This window comes from Rhipicephalus sanguineus, chromosome 1 (genome assembly GCF_013339695.2).
Source record: "Rhipicephalus sanguineus isolate Rsan-2018 chromosome 1, BIME_Rsan_1.4, whole genome shotgun sequence".
Classification (NCBI taxonomy): domain Eukaryota; kingdom Metazoa; phylum Arthropoda; class Arachnida; order Ixodida; family Ixodidae; genus Rhipicephalus; species Rhipicephalus sanguineus.
Window position 1 is genome coordinate 331,820,475 of NC_051176.1, and position 20,930 is coordinate 331,841,404.

General features: G+C 49.3%; 1 protein-coding gene across 1 annotated transcript in view; it reads left to right on the forward strand.

The window, feature by feature from the left end:
• The window catches only part of LOC119384054 (homeobox protein ceh-30), a 50,092-nt gene extending 32,755 nt beyond the window's left edge, over positions 1 to 17,337 (forward strand). Inside the window, exons 2-3 of the mRNA XM_037652345.2 lie at positions 14,509 to 14,758; positions 16,664 to 17,337. Of these exons, the coding sequence (XP_037508273.2) occupies positions 14,509 to 14,758; positions 16,664 to 17,210 (797 nt within the window). The 3' untranslated portion in view covers positions 17,211 to 17,337. The remainder of the gene's footprint in view (positions 1 to 14,508; positions 14,759 to 16,663) is intronic.
• Positions 17,338 to 20,930: the final 3,593 nt, after the last annotated feature.

Sequence of the window (20,930 nt, forward strand, 5' to 3'; positions counted from 1 at the left end):
GCAAGCGAGGTGTTCTACCACAGAGCCATGGCATCGCTTAGTATGCTTAGGCACGCCATTGCTCCTATAGAATGCCATGCTACGGCATTCTAGGATAGTTTGAAACAGCCAATGTTACGCGCACAGACATTCGTTTCCTTTCGGCATGGTTGAGGCATCCACCGAGAGCCGAGGCCAGGCTATAGCGACTGAGGAGGCGATGCGCACGGGACCCGATCATGCTATCACGTTCTAATCTTGCTCCAGCGTCCTCCAATCTTTTTAGGGGCGAAGCTCCTTAAGGCGGCACCCGTTCGTCCCTCGTAGTCGTAGTCGTAGTAGTCGTAGTGCGTAACCAGTCTTACGCTTTGACCTCCAAGGTGGTGCCGGTGGGAGATTTTTCCTGTGCGTTGTTGAACAATAAAAAATTCGCAGCGTGCGCGTTAACTAAAAGCCGAATTCTTCTGTCTCTCATTCCCCATTAGCAGCCATTGGCATGTTCCAGTAGGAAACGTTAGTAGAAGTAGAAGTGTAAGTGTTAGCTAAAAGCCGACTTCTTCTGTCTCTCATTCCCATTAGCAGCCATTGTTTACCTCCAAGGTAGTGCCTGGTGAGATTTCTCCTGTGCGTGATTAAACAATAAAAATTTTGTTCAAAACGCCGTTGATTGATGAAATAAACCAACGAAAGACGCCAGATGTTTTCTAAAAGCAAAACGAAAGAACGCCACATGTTTCTAAAGCAAAACGAAAGGACGCCAGCTGCTTAACGAAAGACGCCAGATGTTTTCTAAAGCAATGGTTTTCTAAACAATGAAAATTCACAGCGTACATGTAAAATTAAAGTGAGCTGCAAGTCGTCATAACTCATCGAACCTTTAGTATAAACGCGCCCGATCTCACGTCGGTGATGATGTACTGGGCAGAATTCACGGAAGATTCACGGTTTACCGATGAACCTCCGCAGCTTCGCCCACTCATCATCATTCACTCCGTGGATATGCTGTGATTTTTTTTTTTTTGTCGTTCGTATTAGTGATCTCTGCCTTGGCCAATGGGCCCAGTATCGGGACTGGTTGCAATTTGCTGCAGAAGAAGAATTATTTAGCATATAAGAACGTTCTGGGAATAAGGGCTGCAGCTTGGCTCATGAGCACATGCGCGTGCTGAGAAGCTACCTCGACGGTAGCAACTCATTTGTCCTCTCGTGCTTGAAGCCTCTGTTTCGAAACACACGATGTGTGCTGCGCGTCGTATACAGAAGCAATCATCATTCATGTCCGAATCGACATCGCTCGAGTCCGAGACCGAGACTGCTGAGCACGCGCTCGCTGGAATGCACGGGTAAACTTCGTGCGTGTGTCGTTAACTTTGTTGTCCCTGTAGTCATGCTTACTTCGACGACTCTCCATTTATATACATACGAAAAGACTGAGTACGCATGCGCACACACATACACCGGATGTGCATCGTTGCCTCGATCGCGCCGCCCATATGTATGTAATTGCGGTGGCCTTTGTTCGCAAAGCGCGGGAGTTCCCTAATACGTCTGACCAAATGAGAACAACAAAATCGCGAAGGTTTCACGTTTTCTTTTTCCTCTTCTTCAGTTGCTCTGCCGAGATTGGGCAATCTGCGTGGGTGCGTATGCGAGGCATCTCAAACTCAGCAAAGGAACAATGAAGTCCATTCAGACGTGCACGCAAACCGTAGTATGCTGTACAGAGTAAAACATTTTCGTGACCTTGTACGGAAAGTACTTGTAACGGAAAGTATACAGCGCCAAATGAAGGCTATCGCAAGAGGCGGTTCCTTTCTTCTTCCGTGCTATCCCTTACGGCTGTATTTATTTGCGCTGCTTTCCATTACAGGTAAATGTTAGATGTATAAGTTTGCACAAGCATTATACAGTCGATGACCAAACGTCCGGACGTGACAAACCATTCGTGTTGGCAGAAGTCACGCACGCACACGCAACACAAAATAATAAAACTGAGTCCGCACACACATCGCTGCTCGCAGCCCAAATACTATACCGTTCAGCAAGCCTAGAGCGCACGCTACGGATGATTTCGTATCCCGTCTTTGTTCCTTGAGCAAACACCGGGAATCATCAGCTTGACGCACAGTGTCAATTATGGGATGGATTTCACATTTTCTCACTCTATATATGCACGCTCTCGAAAGTGGCTAAGTGTTGCGCTCGAGTTCAGCTTCGCTACCTCGCTTCATTATCCGTCTGTGTTCGCCCAATGTGTGCGGCAGCTTGGCTGAACAAACATTTAGTTATACGGCCTACGTGAGGAGGAAGACACAGAGCACGCGGCGTCGGTGTAGATGCTTTCTTTTGTTATGTAGCCCTGTTTGCTTAATCTACTATCTTTATTATTATTATTATTATTATTATTATTATTATTATTATTATTATTATTATTATTATTATTATTATTATTATTATTATTATTATTATTATTATTATTATTATTATTATTTATTAAACTTTTCGTTTTCATGCCACGGGCAGATGTCACTTCATGGAGATTTCGAGTCGCCATCGTCAACTGATGCTTTCAGCATGACGCAAGATACGATAAGCTCCCCATTATGCGTTTTAAAAACAAGAGAAGAAGGCAACTGAATGCTGGATGTTGATCAAGGTGGTGGTGTTTCGGAATGCTGTGCGGTACATGGTTTGCCGAAGTTGGAAAACGGATTAGAGGATATCGGAATAATTTTATGATAAGACATCACAACTAAGTTTCAGGATCACTGACCATTTGAAAGCCATAGCGCTTCTTTTCACCGCAGGACACCTCATTTCCAGGCCCGTTATCAGCGTATACGAGGTGTACAAGTTCAGTGTTATAATTATGTCACCTTCGCAAAACTTGCAAGATCGTTCTGCTTGGCATCACATCAGCACACTGCGCTGCTCTATGTGCTTACTCAGGCCTTATTTACTGAACGTTCACATGCCAGGCTTAATCGGCTGGAAATTGCGCTGATTCTTGCAGGCACATACGGTATACAGGGTGTTTCAGCTGAAAAGCACCAAGTATTAAAAAATTAAGCATGGGCGCTACGCGTCTCCAATAACCGTAGTATTGTTCTGAGCCATATATAGAGCACGTCAGATTATTTTTTTCCAATCCACTAAGCTCAGCAATTAACAAAGATTGCTTAATTAACTTTTTAAATATTGACTCTAGAGAAAAATCTTCAATGCAAAAGTTGTAGCACTTGTTGTGAAACGTCAGAATATTTTATCCATGCTAGTATAACTGCCAATCCGATAAGCTGGGTAATTAACAAAGACTGCTTAACTAACCTTTAAAATAGTAACTATAACGAAAAATATTAACTAGGAAAGTTGTAACCTTTGTTAAGCAACTTCGAATTGCTTCATGTATGCTAAGATAACTGCCCTGTTCAATTTTTTTCCAGCTTTTTTTCTAGAGTGCAGGAAATTAAAAAGTATACTTGGCGCAAGTTAGCTGAAACACCCTGTATAACTCGCCCGACAAGGGAAACACTAGCACACGCGAGAAGTAATCATTGCGACAATGCGCACACAGGAGTAATTCTAATTGGTTTTTTTTTATGCGCGCTGTAGTGCTGACAGCGCTCGATATGGATGGGTTCCCTATATTTCGTCTGTCTAAAATATCCGCCGAAGTAAGTGTTTCAACTCAGTTACGTTTTTGAAAGCACTACCTTGATAGCTATTGATATCGAGTCATCTTGAAGTAACTTGGCGCGAATTGGCATTCCCTTATTCACGCGCACATTCACACGCGGAAGAGCACGAGCCTATAAACTAAATTTAGAATAATCTGTACACCTCACGAATCATGCGAGCAGGAGGCATGTAAACGATGGACAAGTACTGTAACAGTATGTTCCGCGGCATCTGCTCACCATGACAGAATGCACCGTGCATATAGGGCAAGCTTTTAACGCGAGCTTGTCGGCATTGTGAAAGCTTCTGGCACGATCAGTCATTCGGACTCGAGACGTAGTACATTTTCTGGGCTCGTCACATACGCCTACACGTTGCCCTCGCTTAATGCTCTTGTCGCATACATAACAAATTGGTTATAGCTTATACTCAACGTTGTCGTGAGCATGTACCTGTATGGTAGTAGGTACATCCGCCTCCTATTCGGTAATCACGAGAGCGTAAAACGGGCCACGAGGAGTCAGCAATGCTGAAAGCTGTTGTACGTATAGTGGCGGTATATTGGTCAGTATGTTTTATGTGCGCCGAATTATGAGCAAGCGGGCGCAGCAGTAATCGCTACGCGTGCGTATAAGCTTCCTGCCTCCTGCGTCGGGATAAATCCTCGGCTCCACGGGCCCCTTGAAAGGAGGCGGAGGGGGGAGCGAAATTAAAGCGTCACTGCGGCCTTTTAGGGCCGAAACAGAGCGATATGCGCCAACGGGAACAATCGGACGTTGTTGAGGGCATGAAAGAACAGGAACTGCAATTCTTTCTTTTCTTCATTTCCAGCGCGCACGCGCGCCACGAGATAGAAGTGGAAGCGCGCTGGCGGCATGCACACTGATCGCGTGCGCGGGAGAATGACGCCTGCATCAACCGGAAGTGAGAGGAACGGGCAGGAAGTGACGAACGCCCGGGTGAACTTGTGGCTGCCACTTTACGTTTCGTGCTCCTCCCCTCATCCCCCCCTTTTCTCTTAAGTTTATGCTTTGAAAGCGCTTTATTCACTTCTTGTATGGCGGGGCTATTACGCTGACTAAATGCCTGCAGGCTGAGGGTGCACAAATGTCGTTTGATTTTTCATGTTATGCTGCGCCTCTCAAGCGTGTAGACGTTATATTATAGTACTCACCAATCCAGCAACCAAACTGCCTTGCTCGCTCCCCCCCCCCCTCTCCCCACTATGTACACAATGCAGCATATAAGAAGCCATCATACCATAGGCCAGGAATGATGTAGTACAGCGCAACCGTAGTGTTGGGCGTTCTATTAAGATTTTTTTTTCCTTGAGTGGTGTTTTGGTACTCAGAAACGTACTTGACACAGGCGACTATCTTTCATCGCGTTGGTACCGAAGATTCGTCATAAAGCCCGTAGCGCGCGGGCAAAGCTGCCCTCAAAATAATTAAAGTTTACTGCCTCGAAGGCTTCAACAGAGGCATCTCTACATTCGTTCTTTCTGTTCGTGGGATGAATCAAAGTGCGTGACGTGTATACACTCGGTGTTTCATTGAGATTGCGACTCGCTTTAAAAATGCGACTTTATAGTATACCGACGGCTGCGTCGCATGCGGGCCATGCGGGCTTGTACCGGAGATCGCTTAGTCGATGAGCATGTTTTTTTAACGTTAAAGGGTTGCTGTTCTCTCGAGATTGTGAACAGAGAAGAATGTTCCGCAACCATAAATGACGACGTCGCATTCCGGGTACATGTTTCTCAACCGGGTCTCGTAAAATAAAATGAGCAAACGAACGGATCTTTAGTGGCATCGCCACCAACAACGCCGCGACTCTCTCGCCGTCAGTGAAGTAGCATTCCGAATTGAGTACGATTCAGCACTTGCGCGGCTGTATACGGATCGACCGGGTTCTTATATAACCGCGCCTGCGCGTTATCTCGCCATACATGCGGGTCGGCCCGGCTCATTTCGAGATTCGCTGCCTATAGGAAAGAATGAAAGAAAGAGCCCCATAAACGTCGCCATACGCGAGTTTTTCTGGCGGTGGTAAAACTGAAATAGCCTCGTGTAATTCTTAACGCGTCTATATAAACGCGAGCATGCAAGCTGCCTTCCCGGACCGGATTATATCGTTTCCAGAAACATCCGACGGAGACCTCCCGCAGCCAGGCCTCGTTCGCGATGCTTTTACACTCCTTTTACGAGTGCTCCTCGCTGATAAATGAGCCGGGAAAGAGGCTATGCAGAGCGACGATTACTTAACGTTGTCCTATAGGATATATCAGCATGTAGAATCGTTAGGGTGGTTAGCGCTGTAACTTTATCGACAAGGTCGTCACCGGGTGCATATCCGTATAAGCCGCATACGCTCGAGAACTTGCTCAAAACGGTGGGCTGCTTGCACGCCCGAAGGATACATGTGTAGGTATCGGATTACCTCTCCCAATTTGACTGTCGGATGGGGTCGAGTTTTCTGTCTTTCTTTTTTCTTTTCTTCGTGCTGGTTTCTTTACCGCTCGCGCTGTCACGGTCGATAGCAAACAGGACAGGAAAAAACGGCCGTTTAGGTTGTCTAACGAAGTACTCCAATAGTCACAGCTGTTTCGGAAGCAAACGCCGGCCGCGGCACTTTCTTACCGCAGTCGCGCGATTAAGCAGCATTTGTAGATCGTAATCATTGTTTGGCGCTCAGTCGCTCATTCGGAGTTATGTATGCCCGCGCTGGACACTATACCGATACTGGACTCTACGGCGATTCATTCAAGGACCGTTCACTCGATGTCCAAATCGGTCGCCAATTGTCTCGCCTATTTAGGCTAATATTTGGGACGGTGCACGGGTGGATGTGGGAAACGAAGAGGAGGAAGATCTGGATAGTCGGAATAAACTCCACGTCTCCGTAACATATAGGCAAGATATATGGCCGTCGTCAGTGGTCATTCGCTGATGCGGCTCAACCGCCCTCAAACGATGCGACAGACACGGGCCAATAAGCGGCTGCGTTGTTGACGCTCTAACTACAACCATTATGACAATGACACGGCTGGCGGCCGATCATGAAAATTACTCTTTGCTGATATTACGGAAGGGTCCGCGTGCTCCGGTATCACGTCGTCGCACTTCCCCGCCCTCATAAATAAAGACCTCTTATATAAACCACTCGGCCTCCCGGAGTCCGCGACGCGCAATTTTCGGCCAACTTCTGTATACAGCGTGTACGCGGCTGTTAAGAGCTGCGAAGACGGCCGGACGCTCTTCTTTACGACGAGGGAGTCGCTCTTCTTCCACGCCCCGTGGTTCGCGCAGCGCTACACACTCGGCAAACTGGCTTCCCCACCTCCGCGTACAGACAGAGTGCGCAAAGATACAAGCGATCGGCCTGCATGGGGCTCGGAGCAAACTGCGTTCGTGACAGGCATATAAGGGCCCGCGCGGGCCTGCCGCGCGCGAGCCCCTGTATACCTTCGCAGTTCTTTTCCTCTTCTCTCAAATGTTTCTCTTTTTTTCTCCGCTCGTTTCTGTTGCCGTCTTTTCGTGCATCCCAATAAACACGGAACGATTTGCCTGTTAAACGAGCCAGGGAGGAAGCTGTTCTCAAGTTGATCGCCGCTCCCAGGCCAAAGGTCGCCAGAGTCGTTTAGCCGTCGTATATATACAGCTGGGCGATATTGCGTGGGCTATAGATGCAGCTTCGTCGGGACACCCGGTGCGCCCTGTTTGCACAGTCACGTTCCCCTGTATAACCCCCTCCCCCCTCGTTCAACCATGTTCTGACGCTCTCCCCGTTCGTCGAGCGCGCGCGTCTCCGGCCTCCATGCTCGTCACGTGTGTACGACGAACGAGGCTTGGCATGCTCCGCTGGACGTCTGTCAAGACGCGCATACGCTGAAAGCCTGCGCGACAGAGATGCAGTTTTTTTTTTCTTTTTCGTCCAATGCTAACCTAAAGTTTGCAAGGAGATTGGATTCAACTACGTCGATCCTTTAAGGATAGAAATTCTGGTTCTTCACAACCAGCGCCTCTGTCGACCGGGAGCTGGAAGGAACTGGAACGTGTACAGACTGTGGTAATGAGTGCGCATAGACTCACGCTTTCGTTTCCTTAATGTGGGCGTATCATTTTTCATAGTCACTTCAATGAGTGGCGAAAAACCCTTGTGGATGTGAACGCATAAGCAAGTAGACGTCAGTACAAGGCGTCGAGATTACTGCACGGGGCCGCACTGTGTAGCGCTCGGAGCTTTGTGATGAAACGAACGGGAATTCGCTGCAGGTTCGAGTCCATTGCAGGCTAACCTTCGGTCATGTGTTCACTGCGTGGCCGATTCACCGATCTATGGACTGAAACTCCACGCTCTACGTTTGTCTTCTGAATAACTATATATAACATAGCCGGACGAGTCAAAATAGGTTCATGATGTTAGGCTGTCGGATAATTACATCGCAGTTGGGACTGCCTGTACCACTATCCGAATAGCATGTACAAACTCTGTACGCCTTACACATTGATGCAAGAGTTCTGCACGCGCACTACATCGACATTATATGTTCAGGCAGAACCCCGTCCTTACAACCTTGCAAGTTCCTCAGTAGAGCGTAAGCGCATCACTTCTTATACGAGTATAACTGTACAGGCCTGTTCATCATTAACTGTCAAAACTGTGCAACTCCTGTACCACTAACAAGTATTTTAAGAAATATCTTTGCCCTTTTGCTGGGGGCATGACCACAGTCCATTGTTATTGCATGGTAAGAGCCCGCTATCGCCCCAGCTTTCTGGCTTTTTCGCTGGCGTTCCTGCTTCCTTGATACAAATGTTGAGCGCTCGCGAAACACGTGGAAAACGTTCTCGATTTCATGACCACGGCAGTAGCACTAGGTTGAAGTGGAGTCCCGTATACGGAAATATATTTGTGTAGTACATATGTCACTTCCAGTCGAAGCCTGCGAATTAATGCGCGCATGCTTCGCGGGAGATTTGCTGCCTTATTAGACTCTATATATACGCGAACAGAGCTGCTCGCGAGGCATCTTTTGTGCGACCGCCGCGGCACACACAGGGCAGGCACGCAACGCAGTTCTTGCTCCTTCCAAGGTGCACGCGTGGAGGCCAGCGCACTCTGCGGAGTCTTGTGGTGGCTCGTCTCGACTACCTGGCGCCACGTCCGCACACGTATATATGAACCTCGTAAAGGCGGCCGGCCCAGCTAGAGGTGCTCGTAAAAAAAGAAGCGCCCGCGACGCCGGGCCCGCTGAGAGGCTCCCAAAACGTTTGGCGTCTGTCAGGGAAAAGCCGCGGCGATGATGCCTCCCCTGCAATTACCCGGCGGATCCCATGCAACGTGTGACGCCTGGGAACAGTGGGCACACACACGCACACTCGCGGCGACTGGACGAAGGAGTCGCGCCGGTTAGAGCCTCAACCCCGATCTCCTCGCGCGGGTTGGGGGAGGGCACTCATTTTCAGGCTGCGTTTGAGCGCATCATTTTCGGGTAGCGTTTTGTGTGTATGTTCATATAATACACAAAGTGACGGGGGGCCACAGTGGGAAACGCTGCCACACACGGTTCCGTTTTGCCCTGGCTAAACAACGCGACGGAAATGCTTAGAGAAATTGACGTCTCAGAGGAAGACTGTGATTAGCAGTATTAACGCAGACGGGGAGTATTGAGGGGGGGGGGGGGGCTGCGAAGAGGTTTGAGCGCGGGCGTATACCTCATATACAGTGCGAAAATGGGAATGAGAATGGCGATTGCTATGGAGGGATATAAAGTCATGAATTGGAAGAAGCGTCGTAAACGGGACGCTCGGCTCTTAGGTTCTCTTTTTTTTTTCTTTTCTGCTTGTTTATTTGCTAAGCCACGTGCGCGTCAGAATGTTCAGGCTTGAGTTAAGATTTCCTGTTATTTTTGCTACACTACAGCTAGTTGAATGGCTCTTTGCATGCAGCATACAAGTACTTTGCACCTGAGAGTGCGTGATAATTAATACATAGTCGCTGGGGTTTAACGTCCCAAAACCACGATTTGATTATGAGAGACGCAGTAGTGGAGGGCTCCGGAAATTTTCACCATCTGGTGTTCTTTAACGTGGACCTAAATCTAAGTGCAGGGGCCTCAAGCATTTTCGCCTCCATCGAAAATGCGGCCTCCGTGGCCAGGATTCGATCCCGCGACCTGCGGGTCAGCAGTCAAGCACCATAACCACTATAGAGTGCGTGGACGCTAGAAGTGACGCTCTTATTTGTCATAGCCGCGTCGCCCGACATTGAAGGACGGCACTCATATTCGACGACCTGAAAGACCCGTACTTCATCACGCATCCCATATGAGGTTACGAAGCCCAACTTGTGGAGTTTGTAATCATAAACATGCCCATGTCGTGCGGAGCAAGCGCACTTCGACGTTTATTGATCTATATAGTACGTCCGTGTTTGGGTGGGCGAATGCGCAAAGAGCGCTCCTCCCCCTTTTACCCTCCATTCATATCGTACTATTACTGCGTTCTGGCGCTCCTGTCTGTCAGCTGTGGTTAAAAGCTATGAGCCTCTATTGCGGGTCTAAATATTGTGGAGACAAGGTCAGAGGACTTAATGAAGGGCTCAGAAACCCCGCTGGCAAAGCATCGTTTCGCGGGCGTCTATATAAATGAATTAATTCGCAGAGAACTCAAACCACTCGGATGGCTTAAAGACGTGACCAGACTCAAGCAAGAAATACGGCTCTTTTCAACGTTCCCTTGACGCACGAGCACAACTCGTATAGTTTTCTGAACAGCGCGCTTGCAGTGAAGCTGCACAAATAAGCGCTGCTGAAGAAAAACGTGTTTACACACTCTTATATAAGAAAAAGAAGAAGAAAAAAAGTCTCTGACTTTTTTTTAAGTCCTGACTTGCCGCGTATATGACTGCCCTTAAAGAGACACGTGGACTTTCTTAGGATATCATTATACTCTTGCCGGTGAGTCATGGGACATAAAAGAGAGTTAGCGTTACTATTTAAAGAGATTCATATACGTGGCAAGTCAGGACTCACGAAAAGAGTAACACATACTCATTTTTTGTTTCTTAGAGTGTAGATCGAAAGCATAAGCGCATACCCACCGCTTACCGCCGCTCAGTCATCCGTCCGATGCGACCGCGCGTTCGTGCGCGCTAATACCGATGTCTAACCCCCGGGCCGAAACGTCCGCCCCTCTGCATGGCAGTGCGGTGTGCATAGTTGTGAGAGACGGCGTGTACATGGTCGTGCGAAAGCTAGGAGCTGACATGCATGCTCGCGGCGGCACAAATGGAAAGGGGGGCAGCGGGAGGCGTGCGAGGGTCAGGCCGCCGAGTGTTTATGGCAGAGGGTCAAGTGGAGACGCACCATGATGCCGTGCCTCGGCCAAGGTCGCGCGGTCACCGACTACGCAAGCACGCCAGCAAGTAATAACACAGTGGTCGGTACATATACGTGACACGCGATATCGCTGTCGTGTATAACATGACGCCGAGATTAACCGCGCCGGTTAAAAATGCCGGAGGTGAAAGAATTAACGTCTTGCGACCCTGTCTGTGCATATGGATATACTTAGCGCGGAAAATAATTTAAAAACTTAATCGAATCTGACGGCTTTAACTGTCCCAAAGTGCGCCATGCCAGTGTGGGAGACTTCCGATTTTATTTTGATAATAATAGTAATAATTATCGGGGTTCTACGTCCCAAAACCACGATATGATTCTGAAGGGCACCGTAGGGGAGGACTTCGGAAATTTCGAACACCAGGGGTTCTTTCTCGTGTACCTAAATCTAGGTACACCGGCCTCTAGTGGTTTCGCCTCCATCGAAAATGCGGCCGGCCCGGCCAGGATTTCATCCCCCGACTTTTGCGTCAGCACTCGAGAACCATAACCACTAGACCACCACAGCGGGTGATCTTATTTTGAGAATCGAAAGTTTTTTTTTAACGTGCGCCCAATGCATGTTACACCGGGAAAGAAATAAACCGGATATACGATTGCGGTATAAACGAAACATGTTTGTTGCTACGGTTCTCTTTCTTACCGATTGGAGCTCAGTGCTCACCAACGTTAACTTCGCATCCCGAAATTCATCACGTATCGGAATAATGTGTTTTGCGCTATTACCTGTTATTACAAAGCATTGGCCAAAAGCCTTTCTCAAAAGAAACTAATACAATGCGCGCATGACCATCCGTCCATTCAGCGATCTGCGGCGTCGAAATCGCTCGAAAGATACAGAGAGGATAGCAAACTTCGGTATGAGCTCTCCGTAGCTTTGAAGCACCAGTAGTTTCACGGCGGGACCAATAACACTCATTTGCTAACATCTTTGTTTCTCTTATTGCGATAGCAATTATATGGGCACTCCAGGCGCATTTCAGCCGTCGGTTGTGAGCGTCAGCACAAAGTCCAAATCGATGACATCGCCCCCATAGGTCGGCAGGCTCTCTGAGTCGACTCACTCAGACTCAGGTCGGGCCATGCGTCTGAGTCTGAGTGAGTCCGGCTGAGTAATATATATGTTGGTGAGTGCGAGTCAGGGTGAGTCCGGTTGCGAAAATGTTAAGTGAGTCTGAGTCCGAGTGGGAGTCCTGAGAGCAAAATATATTTCTTGAGCGAGTGTGAGTGAACTCCACCTTTTTTGCCTACCTGTGATCGCCCCGCGCGGTGTATGTTCCATGTGCGAGTGAAAGTGTGAGGGGGCTGCCGACGATCACGGCTCAAGTAGTGAGGAAACGCGCCGCCGTCTCCGTCGAGCGGAAGGCGCCTTCAGCGGTCCAGGAAAGCTGCCGCGTGGCTCCGGCAGCAACTGTGTACTTTGACCGGCCGGGCGGGGTCGCAATGGTCGCGCGCGCCGTACTTTTACAGTGGTCAGCAGACGGCTCATACATTTGTACGTGTTGTGCTCTCATCGCAAGGTTTGCGTTGAAGCCATAGACAGCACGAACGTCGCTTCGCTCGCTGCAGCGGCAGCGTTTCCTTACGCCAGCGCTTTATTGAATTACGCCAGGTCGCATGCTAAAAGAGTGAGCTGCTTACCTTACTCCGTATAACACTCCAATTTGTGTCTATCGCCCTCATTGCTTCACCCTTACGGCGACACTGTCTTTTCTTCCTTCTCTCTCTCCCTCTCTCTCCCTTTTTTTCCTTTAAAAAGGTAGCTTACATCTCTCGCTACTTCTCTGTGGATTGCCTGTACGAGCTGTGTTTCGCACTGCTTCATCGTTTTCGAAATGGTCTCTTCGTTATATTTTCTGCGATGACCACGTCTTCCCTGTAACTCACCTCTTCTTCAAAAAGAGAGGCGATCATGCGTTCGTCAAACACATCGATGTAACTGCAACCACCTGTCATGAATGCAAGCATCGTTCCCCGCACCTCATATAACCCGGGCGCCTGAACAATTGCTTTCCGACTGGATCACACACTCAGCCTATAATATTCCTCTCGGCGGCCATATAATATATTTCTCCGCAAAGCCATGCGGTGACATTAGCTGTGATCACATCATAAGTAAATTGCGTCGCGTCTATATGGCATTCCATCGTTATACCAAAGCAATACGCGCACGGCCTTGTATACACTCGCGCACTGAGTAATAAATCCGCACAAAGGGTTCGTCATGCGTGGCAACGTTGTCCGAGAGTATCTGGTGGTGTATACAAAAAAGTCCCGCCTTTCGGGAAGGTCTCGTTTCATGTCATCCAACTGTCGCGCTTCCGTACGACGCAGCAGGTGCGCGCTTTCATGGCGCCCGCCAAAGAGCACCATTACAGATGGCCCTTTATATCCACGCGTGCGCCGATTTGCCTCGTGCACAGAGGAAGCCGCCACAATTCGAAACACGCCAAGCGCGGCTAAAACGCTCGCTTTTTTTATTGCTCGTCTCCCGCTGAGTATATACTGGGCGATGCGTTCAACACCGAGGGCGTTTTGGTCCATCACCGCGTGAATAGCGGCCATGCACCGAAACACCTGAACGACCGGCCAGATATGACCGCAGAGTGAATAGGGAGAGCACAGCCAGAATCCACTCGGAAATGCACGACGGAAGCGAGGAGCAGTTATTGATGCTCGCACACTCCGATGCTCCGCGTTTGGCGGCATGCTTGCATGCGCGCGGCAGCTTCAGCTTGTATGTTATCTTGTTGCGCAGCCGTATAGTATGCGATATAGCATGCACGTCTCCACCTGTATTTCACTGTCCGGTTTTCTTCCGTATAGATGTAATATAGCTACAGCGGTAACTGCCACCCGTTTGTGTTCAATGCCGAAGTGTAATCTATTATTGAGAATGGGGACGTATTGAGAAGGCTAGTTGGTTTATTTTAAGATGATTAGCTTGTCGTAAAGCGAAGGAAAAAAAGGACAACATATAAGCAGGAACACGAAGAAAGTTCGAGCTCTTCAATTTTCGTCGCGTTCCGCTCATCCGCTCGGCGCCATCAGCTAAACGTAGAACGACGGAAAATTGAGCTGTGTCACCTTCTTTTTTATCTGTCCGCACGCTTAACTTTTTCTACGATGTAACTATCATGCGTAATGTTTTATCAATCTAGTTGAAGTTAATATATGTTTCTGTTGTTTCACTCGAACGCAAGGAACTAAATAACTGGTTGATCCGGCCTCCTGCGTTGTTGCCTCCTTTACGAGCCCTTCGTTTACATTTATTCAGCAAAATCGAACTAAGTATGGCCCACCGAGTGAAACCATTGTTGAATAAATACTTTGCCGTGGTTATTGCATTAGGCATACGTCGTTTCCTTGCCATAGTTTGTTTAAGTGTTCGACTGTTAATTCTTGGCACTAATTAGTTGGCTTTCTGATTCTCTTTCCGGTCGCAGGAAGTGAATCTCCGGAGCGGACGCTCGAGTCTCCCCCTGGCGGCGGCGGCGGCGGTGGCGGTGGCGGAATGTGCTCGCTGAAGATGAAGAAGCAGCGCAAGGCGCGCACCGCCTTCACGGACCACCAGCTGCAGACCCTAGAGAAGAGCTTTGAGCGCCAGAAGTACCTCAGCGTGCAGGACCGCATGGAGCTGGCCGCCAAGCTCAATCTCACCGACACACAGGTCAAGACGTGGTACCAGAACAGAAGGTAGGCACCCCTTTTGTATACGCGGTTGTGTGAAGTGCACGTGGGCCGCATGTGGCGCCTTGTTTTCGATGAACGAGTGGTGGAGTTGAAAGCAAAAGAGAGATATGGGGAGAAAAGGAAAGGCTTCAGTGAAGCTCGAGAGCCTGAAGCAGCAAATGGGCTATGAAAGTTAAACGACGTACAGCCAGCAACACCGGTCTAATTTTGGCAGGAAATGGGAATAAATATCTGTCTGTGCTTCACCCTGGTTATTTACCTCAGTCATGTTTGCCAGGATACGGAGGGACGTCACACCGCCAAGCCACGCGAGCCCATATATTCACCACGTTCGCTCGCGTTTCGCCGGCGAATGTGTGACGCGTTCGCCGCCACCAGGCGCGGCAGCTCGGCCAGAGGGCCGCGAGCGGCCTCTTCTTCCAAAGCGCTGGCTCCGAAAAAAAAGGGGGCGTCTCATTTCCAGCTTTCCGTGCCGCCTTTAATTGTGTCTCTCGAAAGCGCTATTGCGCGCGCTCCCGCGACTGCTCTTAGTGGCAGGAAGTATGGTGCCTGAGCATCGTGGGAGTCTGCCTGCCGCGAAGCCACGGCGGGAGGAGAGCGCGCACCCTTCTGTCGCCGCGGCAAAGACGTCGCAACGCAAAGCGCTCCTGTCAGGAATCGCTTAGCGAGAGATATATACGCGCCCAAAAGCACGTCCCACTCTCCCAGCCGTCCGCTAAACGGCTGCTGCACGTTGCATGCGCCTCTCGCGTCGACGCCGAAACAGCGAAAAGAAATATACGGTAGGGGCATGCGCGCACGCGATGTGTATATCTCGGTGTGCGACGGAGGGGACGGGGCGACGGCTCCCGAGATGCATGCGCGTCGGCGCTCGGTCGTGCGCGGGAAAAGAAGAGCGGAGGGAGTTTGCGAACGTTCGTACATACACCCGGTGCGAGAGCCCCCGGAAAGGCGCTTGCAAATGAATGACCGCGCATGACCGCAACCGTATTCAGCGGCAGCAGCGTTTTCGGCGTTTCTTTTGTTTTCCGTCTCCGTTCGCCGCTATCTCCGCGGCGCTCACGTAAAGGACTTCCGCCGCCACTGCTGCCGTGTGTACAAAACGAGCGTTTAGAGCGTTTAAGCGGAGGCCGCCCTTTTCGTTCTTCTGTGTGTGTGTATTTTTTGTTTTATTCTCTAGTATGGTGTAGTATACAGCACTTAGAGGAAAGAGGAAACGAGAAACCATTTGTGAGCCTGGTTAATTTTTCAGAAGTCGCTTCGCCGGTTTCTACCCTCCCCTCTTCATTCTTTCACCCAGTAGCCCTCTGGCTTTTTGTGAATGCGGTTTAATTAAGCGTTGCTTCATGGCGTGGACGACGCGGGCATTGGTTCACGGACGTTGAGCATTACAGCTCCGGCATAGTTCGACGCTGTCCTGAATAGGGGTGCGGGAGGATGCATGTTCGAAAACACTCTGCTTTCTGCGAAGCTGAATTATGCGGTTTTTCTTTTCCTGATTCACACCAATGTGAAAAGTCGGTGCTAAGAAATATGCCTAATATGATATGCACATACATTTTATTTTCGGAGTCTTTTCAAACGGCTATAGCGTATGCATGATATGCTTGGCCTGTATAAGGCGCAACGCGGCACCATGGCCGCACAGAGAGAGACAATAATCCTTAATGAAATTCCCGAAGATGTTAGCCTGGTTTGTCGCCTGGCTTGCTGCTACAAACCCTCACAACACCAGCTTTCACTGCTCAGATACCCAATGATACCGTATCTGAGCCTAGCATGGTCCATGTGCTGGAGTCTCAGGCCTACATGCATGTTCTTCTCTGAACAAAATGTAAGGCGACCATCATCAAATACATCTACAGTGCGATCCGTTTATTGAGCATTACTTTTTTGCTCCGCACGCAGGACGAAATGGAAGCGCCAGACGGCCGTGGGCCTCGAGTTGTTGGCCGAGGCCGGGAACTACGCAGCCGTGCAGCGAATGCTTCAGACTGCTCCGTACTGGCTGTCCAGCTACACGGGCCTGTCACCGCAGTCCTCGCTTAGCACCATGGCCGCGCTGGACCTCTACTACCGGCAGGCCGCTCTACAGAAGCCCATGGCGTACCGGCTCTATCCGGGCGTTCCGCCTCCGGGAGTTGCGCCTCCGGGAGTTCCGGCCGGAGTCGCTCCACCACCGGGCGCTCCGGGCGCACCTCCGCCGCCGCCCCACCACGCCCCTCCGCCGGGTGCCTCGAGCAACGGACTTCCCGCGTCCGTCGTGCCACCTCAAATGCCACCGCCATGCACGTCTTCGACGGCGAGCGCCTCGCCGTGCTCGACGGCCAGACCGTCGTCTCCCGCTGCGCCATCTCATCCTCCTCTGCCCACGACGTCGTCGTCCTCCTTGTCATCGGCGTCCCTGTCGTCCTCGGCGTCCTCTTTCCGGCCCACGAGCAGGGAGTCCTGCTAGAGGAGACCAGCGTCAGTCGCCCGCTCTGGCGCAGTCCTTCTACACTGATGCACCTCCTCCTCGTCCCACTCCTCTTGTAGAAAGCAGAGAAGATTCCTCCATCCTTCGACTGTTATCTTGTTCTTTGATGCACTACGAGAGAGAGACTGAAAAGAGGGGCTCGGGAGGGGTTCGTGAGCTCTCGAAGCGGAAAGTCTAGTCGTTACACCCACGGAATGCGAACTTTTTTCCCGCCTTTATTTAGGAAAAGTGAGCAGAACCACCGATTTGAGCCGCAAACCATACTTCAGCGTTTCCGAAGGCCCCAAGAGCTTCTTGCACGAAGCATTTCACTCACAGGCTATTTCAGCCGCGGTTTTGCAAGGCCCTTTCAGTGGCAATAAGTTGTCGCGCAGCGAGCTTGTCGAGTGGCAGGAAAGTGATGCTTGCACAAAACTGATTCTGTCACTCGATCACTCGCTGGGCTCTAGTTTGTTGTCAATGGCGCGAAAGCCCTTTTCAGCCGGCAGTACACTTACCGGTGGCTATAAAGTTATCCCCGCCAGCATCCAGAGGAACGCAGTAAAATTGTAAATTGTATACTGCATTTCAATTTCCTGTGTAGCGAGCCATCGGCGTGCTTGTGAAGAACATACAGTAAAGTGGCAGCGTACGAGGCTAATGGCACGACACGTTACGCGCAGGACAGCTCACAGAGGTGGGGGCGTTTAGACCAAGAGTTAAACTTAAGGATACGAATGCAATTCCTCTTGAATGGCCGAATCTCGCTCATCGACCATTGCTTACATTGTTCTTCAGTCACGCACGAGCTCCCACCCATCCCCACCATTTAGCAATGCAGTCTGTCTAGGAAGCAGCTACAAAATGGTGCAACGGTGTCATTTCGTTGCGCCCAGTTTGAAATGACGTTCATGCGAGCGCACACTCGCGCACCTTGTTCAGGTGTAGATCGCCGGCGACGCATTTCATTCACGAGCGAACGTCGCAAAATTCGGCTACAGGTTGCGATCTGATGTCATTGTCTGGCTATGTCCGACGTGTAACTTCTAACGCATTCCACGTTTGAGAACAATCTACCCACGTTGTGTAAATAATCGATAGACAGAAAGAGAGAAGCTATGGGAACATCGGTAGTGGACATGACGACGTGCGGGAAACTTAGCATTTAAAAGTGCGAATGTTTACGATACCTGTTTGCTAACAAGTATTTGACGAGAAGGCCGGTGCCGGGCTCGGAGCGCGCAGGACTGTTTGGACTGAATATTCTCGTGACAAAAATGAGTGCGTGCAAGCACTGAAGAAGACGCTCTTGTTAAGGGTGGCGCACTAAGGACAGCAACGCCTTCGGGAGCGACGTGTATAGGTTGTCGTGTACCCTCTTCAAGTGGCATTCCGGACCATCGCGTCAATTCTGACAGACCTCTGACAAGACCACCGTATTACGTACGCATCTGCAATTGTTTTTTTTTTTTTTCGTTGTGTTGCTTGTATTGCATTTCCCCCCTTCGAATATGAGATTGCGTCAAGGTGTGCTGTGCGCTCTTGGAACAGTCGCGCACGTTTCGAGAAAGTGACTGTGGACGATGTGGAAAAACGAATCCTGTGCCGTTATTCTCGTGTGACATTGTGAATGGAAACTTGGGTGTAATGCACACCTGAACGTGCCCTGTTGTAATATAAGTTTGTAATCTCGCGTAGATATGGCAATAAAAAAATGGCTAATAAGGCAAGCAAAAAAAAGTTGTATTGGGAGTCTTGATTTCTCGACGTGCATATTGCACACGAAGCGTATAACATTGCATGCAGAGGGAAGTAAAACTTACAGCCTGTGCACGTGAACCGTGGTCAGTCAGTCAGTCAGTCAGTCAGTCAGTCAGTCAGTCAGTCAGTCAGTCAGTCAGTCAGCCAATTAATTAATTAATTAATCCATTAATTTTCCGCTATTAGAGACATAATAAAATTCAATGCATATAAATATGCAGAAGGAGGCCCCAAAGTTACAAACCGCAGGCGGGACCTGCGGTTTGTAACCTTGGTTGTCAAGCTGGAATATCCGTTTCTGGGTCCACTGCGGTTGCGATCGTTTCGACTGCAAAGTCGCCGTTATATTTTTACGTAGTTAACACTGTTCAAGGAATAATTGCAGTCACTTCATGTTGCTTTGTGCGACTTGCTGTAAGCAGCCAATGAGGATCACCTTAATGCTGCGGCTAGCATGGCTTAGCTGTAAAAGGTGTCGAAATGCGTTTGAGTTTGCCTCCTTCATAGTCGCCCTCATTTCCCTTTAAGGCCAATCTACTAAATCAGATTGCGGAGCTTTAAGCCTTAATCCCACGCTCTCAACGTCTAGGGCGTTGTGAGTTAAGCTGTCCCAGCGTGACCATTGACTTCGTGACCCTCGTCTATAGATGATGCGTCTTTGATGAAACTGCAAAAATAGCCTTTTAACTGAAAATATATACTCCTACGAAATAATAAAATAAGCAATGCGGCCAATTTCCCTGTGGGGAGCTGTCTTGTATGCGTAGCATCAGATGCTTATTCCATGCCCCAGCAACACCACCGAATATATCAGATAAGTGCAAGTATTATGGCGTAAAAGGGTCGCTCCTTTTCTAAAGCTCGCCACTGCTCCCTAAGGGAGTTCTCCTTCAAAATTAATCTTCTGGTCTTGGTTATAGTTCTATACGATGGTTCTTATGTCCTATTTTACTTCCCTGTGGTTTATTTTCCAACTATATATATAGACCTGAAAATGATGTTTTGGGTGAACCGTAAAAATATGATTCTGAAACCCCAGGTCTGTTCTGTTCTAACTGGCTTGCTGTGGAGGGGTTGAGGTTTGTATTACCTCGGCTACTCCATTTCCATAGGTTCCGCAGTTAAAAAAGAAAAAAAGGTGATTACCCAAAATAAAAAATGAGCAACTAAAGAAAAAGAAAAACATATAGCAAACTGAAACAACATAAAAAAAATAACGCGGTTCTCATGCATGCTTCGCACTAAAAAAAAAGTCCTATGGTCCGACCTTATAAGCTACTTTAGCCAGACGGCATATGGTTGTGTGCACACAACGTGCTCGCATAAAATCTGTGAAGGACCCCTCACCAGGTTTGAGCAATGCGGAGATAAAGACAAAGGTAAGAAAAGAGAAGAAATAGAAGAAGGGTAAAAAAAAGGAAGGCGGGGCTCGTCGTGTGAACATGACACGCTCCCTCGCCTCCCTGTCGGTTGTGAGCACGCAGCGCTTGCAGACACTTCCGAGAAAAAAGGGAGGTAATGTCAGCTTTGGTAGAGCTGCTGTATATGATCCCTAAAGGGACTGTATAGGTTCCCACCATGGAGCTGAAGGGAGCCTATACAGAAACTGTACGCTTCGGCAGTGAAGCGCGCCTCATGTAGGCATGGTAAAATAGCAGTTTAATTTCTTTCAACTTGTCCAGTAATGAACCGATAAAGAAAATGTTGACCAGCGTCCACTCTTCGCCCAAGCCCGGCAAGTGGTCCAGGACGGAGGGTTGCTGGAATAAGGGACCATCCCGTCTGTAGTGTTGCGATCGGCGAGCCGCCCTTTGCCACGGGGCGCCGGGACGGAATGAAGGCAGCCGCTAAACTTTGCGGAGATAAGGAAGAGCGCGAAGACGCCCGGCTGTTTCTCATGTACCAGGAGGTGCATGGTTGCAATTGCTCGGAACAACACCATTGTCGCTGGTGCCGGAG